Source organism: Carex rostrata, chromosome 8 (genome assembly GCF_964058835.1).
Source record: "Carex rostrata chromosome 8, lpCarRost1.2, whole genome shotgun sequence".
Lineage (NCBI taxonomy): Eukaryota > Viridiplantae > Streptophyta > Magnoliopsida > Poales > Cyperaceae > Carex > Carex rostrata.
In genome coordinates, this window is record NC_135925.1 from 5,999,341 (window position 1) to 6,009,896 (window position 10,556).

The 10,556-nt window shown below is 33.1% G+C and overlaps 1 protein-coding gene and 1 long non-coding RNA gene across 3 annotated transcripts; one reads left to right on the forward strand and one right to left on the reverse strand.

The window, feature by feature from the left end:
* Nucleotides 1–823: 823 nt before the first annotated feature.
* LOC144557927 (uncharacterized) lies at nt 824–1,440 on the forward strand. Its single transcript, XR_013512820.1, has 2 exons — nt 824–1,003; nt 1,052–1,440. It is a non-coding gene; the product is annotated as an uncharacterized LOC144557927 (long non-coding RNA).
* Nucleotides 1,287–5,546, reverse strand: LOC144557926 (GTP-binding protein-like protein). Of its 2 annotated transcripts, XM_078306591.1 has the most exons (11): nt 5,262–5,544; nt 4,595–4,783; nt 4,287–4,340; nt 4,081–4,191; nt 3,878–3,940; nt 3,315–3,569; nt 2,568–2,714; nt 2,289–2,316; nt 2,107–2,177; nt 1,909–1,968; nt 1,287–1,626 (listed from the first exon to the last, which is right to left on the reverse strand). In XM_078306591.1, exons 1-11 carry the CDS (start codon nt 5,469–5,471, stop codon nt 1,558–1,560), a joined length of 1,257 nt encoding a protein of 418 aa, XP_078162717.1. In that variant the 5' UTR covers nt 5,472–5,544; the 3' UTR covers nt 1,287–1,557. The 2 variants fall into 2 exon arrangements, with proteins under 2 accessions (XP_078162717.1, XP_078162718.1); XM_078306592.1 differs by lacking the exon at nt 3,315–3,569 and having other exon boundaries at nt 5,262–5,546.
* Nucleotides 5,547–10,556: the final 5,010 nt, after the last annotated feature.

Consider the following 10,556-nt stretch of genomic DNA (forward strand, 5'->3'; position numbering starts at 1 on the left):
CAAAATTATGTCGGAGATGAAGGGTATAGGAGGTGAAAGGGTTAATCTTGTATCATTGTAATCAATTGAATCGGATTCCCTCCCAATTTGAGGTGTAACATATGGAAATAAATTTTGTTGAAAATATTAAAAAAAATAACATAAATATCCAACTCTATATCTTACCAATATAATTTTCATACAAGTTTTTTTGTTACAAACCTATAACCACTACCGAATTTCTCATTAACCTTCTAAATTTTAATCAACCAAATAAGAAATAAGAAGAAAAAAAAAGTTAAATTTATTTTCTCTCATTAATAATCCAAACACGAAGAAGTTTAATATGTTAATATTCTTTTTTATTCCATTGCATTCCCTTCTATTCTTCACCTCCCATTCCTCTACACTCCATTCAAACAGGGTGTAAATGAATTCTAAAAAAATAAAAAAAAATTGATCTCAAGTACATTTTAATATGGAGATTATGTTTAACAATATGAATCGGTTATTTGAATTTTGAAATTAGAAATGTGAATTCATAGTACAAGTCTATTCGTAATATGCATGTTACCATAGCATCACTCATTTAGCATTGTGCTCAGCTCAACGTGATGAGTCAGCAACATAAATTAATGTAAACCAACACTCAAGGATGCGGTGGCAACTCATTGTGCTGACGTGCGATATGGATCCAATGCTCACATCCTCAGTCACAACTTGACAAACTTACAAATTTCGTCTACCTTCAAATCTGTCCAAATACGAATTTCCATGCGCATTAAGGGTCGAAATTTGTTATTCTTTTGTAACAAAACCTGTAGGCATTTCATTAATATCCAAAAGTTAAAATTACATTAGACACCAAAAAAAAAATACAGAATACAATCTACACTGCATGGAACTCTGAAAAGAAAATAAATTTGTCAGATATTTGTGAAGTGCCTGGGAGGATATTAATGTGTAGAGTTGAACAAACATTTTGCTTTGAATGATACACCTTTGTAAATTGTAATCATCTAGCGTGTTTTTGCTGAGACTAAACCCCAGTCCCTGTCTAGATTTCAAATAGGGCAAACTAGATAGTAAAAACCTATAGTGCTACCTTTGTAAATTGTAAATTCCAATAATCTCGAACTGTGTTTTTTCTGAGACCAAACTCCAGTCCCTACCTCTAGTGAGTGTCGGTCTGTGATGACTGAAAACCAATAGTGCTGCCACTTTGAAAACAGCAGAGTTAACCTGATAGCCTCCATCAGGGTTTTAAAAAAAAAAAACTAAGCAGAGCTTCAGCTGTTAACACAGTAAAGATAAGTTGCTGCTTGACACTTAATAAACAAAGCTATTATTCCAAAAATCTGTTTTGTCAAAAATGTAAGTTGGTGTACAAAAATGCAATTTAATTTCCTTCTTTGTTGGTTTATCAGACCACAATCAAATACATCAATATTCCAAAATATATATATATAAAAAAAAAATCAGTTTCCTAGAGGAAACATGTGAATGAATTTTGCCATAACTCGTATACCCGTGAACTAAAATGTAATATTTAGTCCATTGGTTGACTTGCTCATAGCCTCATACATTGAATCTGAAGAGCATGACGTCACCTTCCTTCACAATGTAGTCTTTCCCCTCCAATCTCAACTACAATAATATAAAAACAAAGAAGAGAAAATGGTATTAAGTTTTTTCCCCATACTTTTACACTAGCAAGTACAGACTGTAAAGCAATTGAAGGGCACATTATATACAAGGGGGCCTTAACCCTTCACTGAATAAAAAGCATAGATCACAATAGGGGGAATGTCAAATATAATAATGTTACAGTTAAATAAAAATCACATTGCACTTTTACGTTAAACAAGTATCTTGTATTGTTAAAAATAAAATAAAATAAACGAATACTCTTGTAACAGAAACAAATACCAGTCCCTTTTCCCTTGCACCAGCTAGAGACCCAGCAGCAGCAAAATCTTCATAAGATACCTGATATGTTTTACATTTTATGAGCTACTTTCTTGAAACCAGAAAATATCTGGAAAAGGAATGTAGCGGTAGTCGGGTAAAGTACTGGACCTGACAGCTCTAATACCAAAACAAAATAAATCTGAGAATAATACTTACCGTCTCAGCTCGAATAAAGCCTTTCTCAAAGTCTGAGTGAATAACTCCAGCTGCCTGAGGTGCAGTCATGCCTGAAAATATAAACCAAATTAAAAAAGAAGGAAGAAAAGAAAAAGAGAGCAACTATGGCACTAACTATGATTAGAATGACTGAGCAAAAAAATAATAAAAGAAAAACATACCAGCTAGAATTGTCCACGCTCTTGTTTCCTGTCAGAGAAAGGTAAAAAAAATTAAAGAACAAGAGAGTATAAATTTAAGGATTAGACGCAGGACAAGTTTCAAAGCATTATACTCCAGAACCTACAAAGTATCAGTATCACCATCATGAAAGAAAATTTACACTTATATCCCTTAAAAAAAATAGCTAACAAGAAAAATCAACGCTAATATTCTATTGGTGTTTGATTTTAGAAGGTCTAGTTGATAGTTTAGAGATTTGAAGAAGCAAGAGCTATAACCTTTTCTCCAGTTGTGAAATAAGTCCTTAGTCCCAGTAAATCATAGGTGACTCTTATGAGATTGCCCAATCCACTTTCATTCACACCAAGTGATTGCAGATATTCTATCCTTTCTTCCACAGTCAGCTCGGCCAGCTCGGCTTCGACCTTTATAACAGGATCAAAGTGAATCAGTTGTTATAGTAAAACTGAACCTTTCTTTCTTCTGAAAACAAGTGGCATTACCAGTTTACCACCAACTTATATTTTAAAGAAAGCACAAGTTCAAAAACAATGTATTTACATGACATAAGCCAAAAGCACAAAAATGGACCACTTATTGATACAAATGAGCAATTAATTGCACTATTCTAAATAATGGTACGCCCATCAAGCTCTGAGCCTCAAAATAACATTTCCATAATACAAGTTTTTAAATGATATACAATTGCACTAGTAAGTTAACATTGAACAGTTATAGATAGACTTACTTTGAGGTTACATGAGGCTAATTGGGTCAAATTTATGGCCCAGTTGGACTGTCAGGCCCCCTTTGGTATGGGGATAACTCCCATTATAAAGAGACAACTTGAATTGCAACCAAATCAGGTTAAAATTGAGATGCAACTGCACACTGAGGATTAATACAGGGCAATTTGCAGAAATTCAGCATATTATTATGGTGAATTTTGCAGCCAGCGAATTTACAGGTTGGTATCTTTTAGAATATCAGAAAAAATAGTGCTTCACATGAAAACCCCTCATTACCTGTGCAGATATGACCACCATACCAGAGTCCAACTCAGCCGAGACCTTTGCCACCTTGTCAAGATGAGGATTGCTGCTGGGGTCTGCCAAGTCAGACTCAGCCACATTTGCCACATAAATTACCGGTTTCATGGTCAATAAACAAAGCTGCCTTATAGATTCTCTCTCTAGGTCACTTATTTCAACTGACCTTGCTGGTTTACCCTCTAGTAGAGCCTTTTGGATCCTCTCCAAACCTGACTTCTCTGCTTCCTCCTGATAAAGATTATTATTGAACTCGTCAATACCAGGATGAGGAAGCACAGAAATATATTACACTAAGAAATGCAAGGCAAAATTACACGGCTTTCCATGTAAAGCCTTGAAAAACTAGTCACGATGACACTGTCATACCCGCAAAAGCCTGGAAATGTAAGGCATAGATGTATGGAATAATCACACCTCACAATCTCCAGAAAATAAAATGAAAACTACCTTCTATTTGGGAAAAATAAATAAATAAATAAAGCGTTATTTAAGGAAAATTAAAAAACAATGCAGAGTCCAGAGAGCCTTTTTGTTACCTTCACTTTGGTCTGTGGGTCCTTTATTTTACTCTTTTTGAGCTTCTCAAGCCTTTTCTCAATCTGAATTCACAAATGAAAACCAAAAATTATAAGAGATCATCTATTAGCTAACATTATAAATTTCAGTAACAACAACTTAAAAGTTCATTTTTAGGAGAGGCAAATGCAATACAAGGAAGTGTTATACCTTACGAGCATACCTGGTCAAGATCACAGAAAACTAGCTCTAAATTTATAACATCGATATCTGATTCTGGGTCAACCTTGCCATTGACATGTACTATGTCATTATCCTCAAAGCACCTTACCACCTTGTTTCAGAAAAAGAAAACACAATATATTATGAATATAAAATTCACAAACATCTATAAAGTATATAAATCATTCTGCATAGATTTATTCGAACCTGAAGTATTGAATCCACTTCGCGAATGTTTGCAAGGAACTTATTTCCTAAGCCCTGAGAAAGGAGAAAAAATTCATCATGCCAAAATCAATCACAAGGTATTAGCTGGTAGCCTAACATATGCTGGCACAAGATCAGACTGACAGCATACCAACAGCAAGAGGCATCTTTTATTGAGATTTTTAGGGGTTTTGTTTGGGCACATGCTGATAAGATGCTTGGTAAGTGAACAAGACATGCACGGAATCAGTTTACAGAATGTTGTGGTAAAAAATGAAGTCCAAGAAATGAAACAGTAATGCAGGTACCTCCCCTTGACTAGCTCCTTTGACGAGGCCGGCAATGTCCACAAACTCGATAGATGCCGGGACCACTTTCTCAGACTTACTTAGATCTGACAAGACTTTTAATCTGGCATCGGGTACACCGACTACGCCCACGTTTGGCTCTATTGTACAAAACGGGAAATTCGCAGCTTGTGCTTTTCCATTTTCCACCTATTTAAATAAAGTATATAAAAAACAATAACAACTATATATATACAAACAATCAGAAGAAGAAACATACAAAATTCAATGCTAGGCTTGATCATTTTGAAGGTAACATGGGTGTTATTGTGCATGCCTATTGATTCAAACTCATTTTCTTTAATTTTTATTTATATTTCTAATCTCAGAAGTTCGATGCTCGGAAGCATTCTCGTAATTTTATTCTCCTCTTTTTCTGACGGCCGAAGGTACTTAATTGCATGGAATAGAGAGGCCACCATGTTTAAAAAGCTTACTTGAAGCTTAAACACTATCACAATTCACAAATAAAAAACAACATCCTAAGCTGGTAAAGTACCGTACAAGTACAATAATTAGAAAAAGAAAAATGTTCTCCTTCGGCAAAAAGAGTATCTGGTATAATTGGAAAGAGCATTTGGTATAATTGGAACCATTTGCATGAGAGGAAAGACTAGAGAGATCTTACGACGGCATTGAATAGAGTAGATTTTCCGACGTTAGGTAGGCCAACGATACCAGCCCTCAGGCTCATGCTTATGCGCGTACGCGCAATGGAGAACGTGCGTCCACGTTGCCACGGGAGAAGAAGCGGCGAAGAGGCGCATGATGTAGATGGGGTACTGTTGCGTGCAAGCCCTAGAAAACCCGAGCTCAGAGCCCTAGTTACCACCGCCATTTTGTATAGCTTCTAAATTGGCGCGAACAAGTGAGAGAGAGAAGCAGCCAGAGACCGAGAGTCAGAGCGAGAGGCAGTGTTTTAGGGAAAGCCAAGGGAAGATAGATGGCACGAGGGAGGCACGTGAGGAAGTTGGGCTTGTGATTGGGCTTCGTTTATGCTGGCCTAGGCCTTTTTACAGGAAACATGAGTTGCTACTTGTGAACATATAACAATCTTAACAAAAAAAAACTATCAAGAAGAAAAAAGATTAAATTGATCCAGCATACTGTAGAGTAGGGCAACTGTTTTATTTTGAAATTTCAGAAATAGTTTCCAGAAAACTGATTTTGGGCTCTTGCCTCCGCACTAAAACAATAAATGCCTGATCCTGAACTCTAATTTTAGAATATTAAATTGAATTTAGGTCTTTGAACCCTAATTGATTATTAGATTGAATTTGTGATTCATAGATTGCATTTTTAGGTCTTAAAACCATAATGGATTTGAACCCGATTAGCTATATAAGTTCGATTCAAAAAGTTCTTATCTTGCTCTGATGAAAATTCTACATTCGCGTTTGATTGCACTAGCACAGAAATAAAGATATCATATATTTGTATAATTTTGTCCTTTCAATTTTTTTTGTCCTTATCTGTATGTTTGATTTGTAATTCGAGTTAAATTTAGTGTTAAAATCAAAATACTTTTTTTAAATTATGATTAGTAATTAGAATTAAGTTAGGGCATTAGTAATTACAAGTCAGAAAATTAGAAAATAGAAGTCAAAGTATTGTTTTTTATCGAATATTCTATTAATTAATGGATTTAAATATAATTAGTTATTTAAATCCGATTCTATATTATTATTTTCCTCTTCTGATAAAAATTTTAGGTTCATTCCTGGCTGATGGCTAGGATTTCTGTTATTTATTGGTATTTGAAGTATGAAATAAATAGAAACTACAGGTCAAATAACAGAATAATACAGAGAAATTAATAATGCTTTTCTTCTACGAAACGACACAACAGGATCTTTGCCAAATCAAGCTGTGGTTCTTCAAACCTAATCCAGACCTAAGACAAAGCCCAATGATTCGGTAATCAAAACAATCTGAACGAGGGTTCGAATGCACCCAAATTTTTGTGCACCCAAATGCACCCTATCTTTTTTCTCCGTTTTCAAAGTCCGAATAGTCAATCCGAACCGTTAGATGCGATCTACATATTAAGATGTGCTTGGAGACCAAATTTTATATTTTTTGGAATTTTTTTACTATTTATTAAGCCACTTTGAAAATCGCTGATCCAATGGTCCAGAAAATGTAAAATCAGCAATTTTCAAAGTGGCTTAATAAATAGTAAACAAAATTCAAAAAAAATGTAAAATTTGGTCTCCAAGCACATCTTAATATGTAGATCCCATCTAACGGTTCGGATTGACTATTCAGACTTTGAAAATGGAGAAAAAGAATTTGAAAGATAGAGCGCATTTGGGTGCACAAAAATTTGGGTGCATTTGAACCCTCCTCCTGAACCAAATACAATTTCGAACCCGGTCCAATTGTGACAGACAGGAAAGAGCACGTGGCATTCACGTGCTGCTGATTCTGTTGTTTTGTCATATGTGTGTCACGCGCACAGGCAGCCACGGATCGACAAAGCAGTCCGCATCGTCTGCACTAACTCAAAAAAGCATCTTTTGAGTTAATACATATCGCCCGTCCGATTGTAAAAGGAGTCCATCCGGCACCCTTCTAAAATATAGGGGTCTTTAATGTTAGTGTGGATCTAATTCACACGAGTCTTAAAGCTTAATTGAACGGTCCAGATGTATTAATTCAAAAGGTTCCATTTTGAGTTAATGCAGAGGATACGAGATCTCGACAAAGGCGACACGACAGATGACGTCACTGCTGCACTTTTGATTCGCTACGCAGGAAGTCTCAGGAGGAACCATCCTTTGTGCCGAGACCATGCGACAACTCTGACTACGTTTCTGGAAATATTTTTGATAAGACGCGTCACATCGAAAATATAACATATATCACGACTCCAACGCCATTAATTCTCAGAAAATAGAAAAAATAAATAATTGGAACGCCATTTCCAATGCACGGACGGGACTGATCCTTTTTTGTATAATTCGCAAGAGAAAAAAAAGGTCAGAACATATATCCTTTTTGATCTAGTAAATTCAAATTTAGAATTCAGAATGTTTCTGAATTAAGTGCTCTGAACAGTCTTTGTATTTATGTTGCGCTTGCTTCTGATTGTTCAGTAAATAGTATTAAGTACACGTATAAACTTTTGTGCAAGATCATAAACCATTTTATAAATTTGCACCGGTGAAATTGCTTCACCCTTTGATTTTGATAATAAAATATTCTTGGAGACCAAATTTTCATAATAAAATATTCTTGGAGATCAAATTTTATATTTTTTAGAATTTTTTTAACTATTTTTTTACATAGGTGCAATATCACTTGATTGGATGGTCCAAAATCTCCTTAAGGGCCTGTTCGGCCTCCAAATGAAAATGGACATTGGCACATGAATTGAATTGAAAAGTATTGTTCATGTAAGTTTTTTTTTCCCACGTGAACAATACCTCGGCCGAACAGGCCCTAAAACAGTGATTTTGTATCTATCTAAAAAAATTCTAAAAAATATAAAATTTGATCTCCAACACTATTTTATTATGAAGATTATATTGAGCGGTTCAGATCAACTCTTCGGACTTTCAAAACAGAGATAAAAGATGTGGAGCATATTAGAGCACAAAAATTATGGTGCATTTGAACCCTCATCTTTACAAATTTGCACCGGTAATATTGCTTCACCCTTTGATTTTGAATAAACAAACTATTTTTTTTAGAATGTTTGACGATAGTGCATTAATTACTTCAAAAATAAAACAAGATAAGAGTTTTTATTTATTTTGAATTATCGATGATCAATGTAATTGTGGTGGTAATTGGGCATTAAAACATCCACATTAGATCTCCTAATTAAAATTAGCGATGCAATGCTGTTCACCTTTGTTAAACACATGAAAAGAAAATTTTGAGTAATTCAAATTAATATTTATTTTTTACATTAAATTTTTCATCCGGCTTACCTGTGACTTGTCATTAAACACATGAAAAGATGTAAAATCATGTTGTTTGGGCAAATGAATTTCTTCTATCAATGTTTTGAAAGATAATTTCTAGGTGCTTGGTTTTTCTCATTAAATAATTAGCTTTGTTTTTTTTTTTCTAAAATAATAATTTCCTTTTGTTATATTTATTAACTACGAGTACTGAGTTAGTTCAAACTAGAATGTATTTTAAATGATATAATTAATTAATTAGTACAACAAATTTGAGTGGCCATATATATATATAGAGATATATATATATATATATATATATATATATATATATATATATATATATATAGATAAGTGCACTATATATATATAGTTTCTTCGGAATATAATTCATGAATCTTAGGTTGAACACTATTGCTTGAAAAAGGGAGAAGAGGGACCTTGAAAGATTGCATTACAGCACTATTTCAACTATAGGTTGATTATATATATATATATATGTTCTATGATCGATCTCCACCACCAAATTGATCCATTGCGTCTTCCTTGGTGGTACATGTTTCTTGGGACCACCATTAATTTCCAATTGCCATAATTAATATCGTCGCCCTTTTGACCTAAGATTTAACATATATGTAGTATCACACCGACACTATACCAAGCTAGGAATTCTTTCTTCTAAAAAAAAAAACCTAGGAATTCTCAATGGAGAATAATATTGCAAACGTCTGAGCGTATGTGGCAAGTATTAATTCTACAATTAACAAGCACATATTTTATATTTTCATGGGCAAGTAATTTTTTTTTATATTGTGCTTGTATTTTTAACATAGGTTTAATTATCTTTATTTTTTGTCTTCATTATGTCTTACATTTAAAACTTAAATAATTTAAAAGGTTAAAACTCAAATGCCAAAATAAAATGATTATATAGGATCAATAATATTTTCTCTTTACACATGTAAAAAATTACAACATTTTGACCTTGTTTTAATTGATATAAAGAGCTTGCAGAATACACTGACATGATTAAATTTTTAACGTCGAAATTTTTAACTTATTAAACATATAAAATGAAACCAAAAGTGATAATATTATACATATAGCTAGGGAAGATAATACATATTACATTTAATTATTTTATTTTCAGATATATATTTTTAAAATTCTTTGTTCCTCATTTTTAATCTCTCTTCGATCTACTTCTACTTTTGTATTCTATTTGGGGTTCAGAAATACGTCGGCATTTATTTGACCATCATGGCAATAGCCTGCTTTTGCAATGTTATCAACAGTCAACAACAGCACTGATAATTAAATACGAGAGTAATAAATTTGTTATAAAATATATTTATGTAGATGTTTATTCTATAACTTCCAATATTAATTATCATTTCATTGTCCATTATCTCCACTACCATGAACATTCATTTTCTCATTTATTATTGTAACATCTCTTTCTAGCCTATAAATAGAAGCTTTGTAAATAGAGAATGGACACACATATTATATATAATAGTGAAGAATCAAAATTATGTTATTGCTCTCTATATCTCACTTGTTATTTACTTTACTTTTGTTGCAACTTTATCTTAATTTTACAACACGTTATCAGCACGAATTGCTCGGAAGAAGTCGCAAAGTAATCATGTAAGTAATTTGTGTGATTAATTATTATATCTTTCATTAATTTAAATTTCATTTAAATTTTTTATTATATTTGTTTTAGTTCATAAGAATCATTCCTTGAAGTGAATGATGAAATAATAACCTGAAGTTATTATATTTGTTTTATTATGGAAACTAAAAGTTTATCAAGAACCCGAAGTTCGTATTACTTGAATAGAATAATAACCTGAAGTTATTATTAGAATTATTTACAACCTGAAGTTCTATTATAAATTTTAGTATAAAATTAATATAATAACCAGCAGTTATTATATGCCACTGGATGTTCTACGGTGGCCAATCTGGATGAATAGTAACCTGAAGTTATTCTCAATTAAAAAACC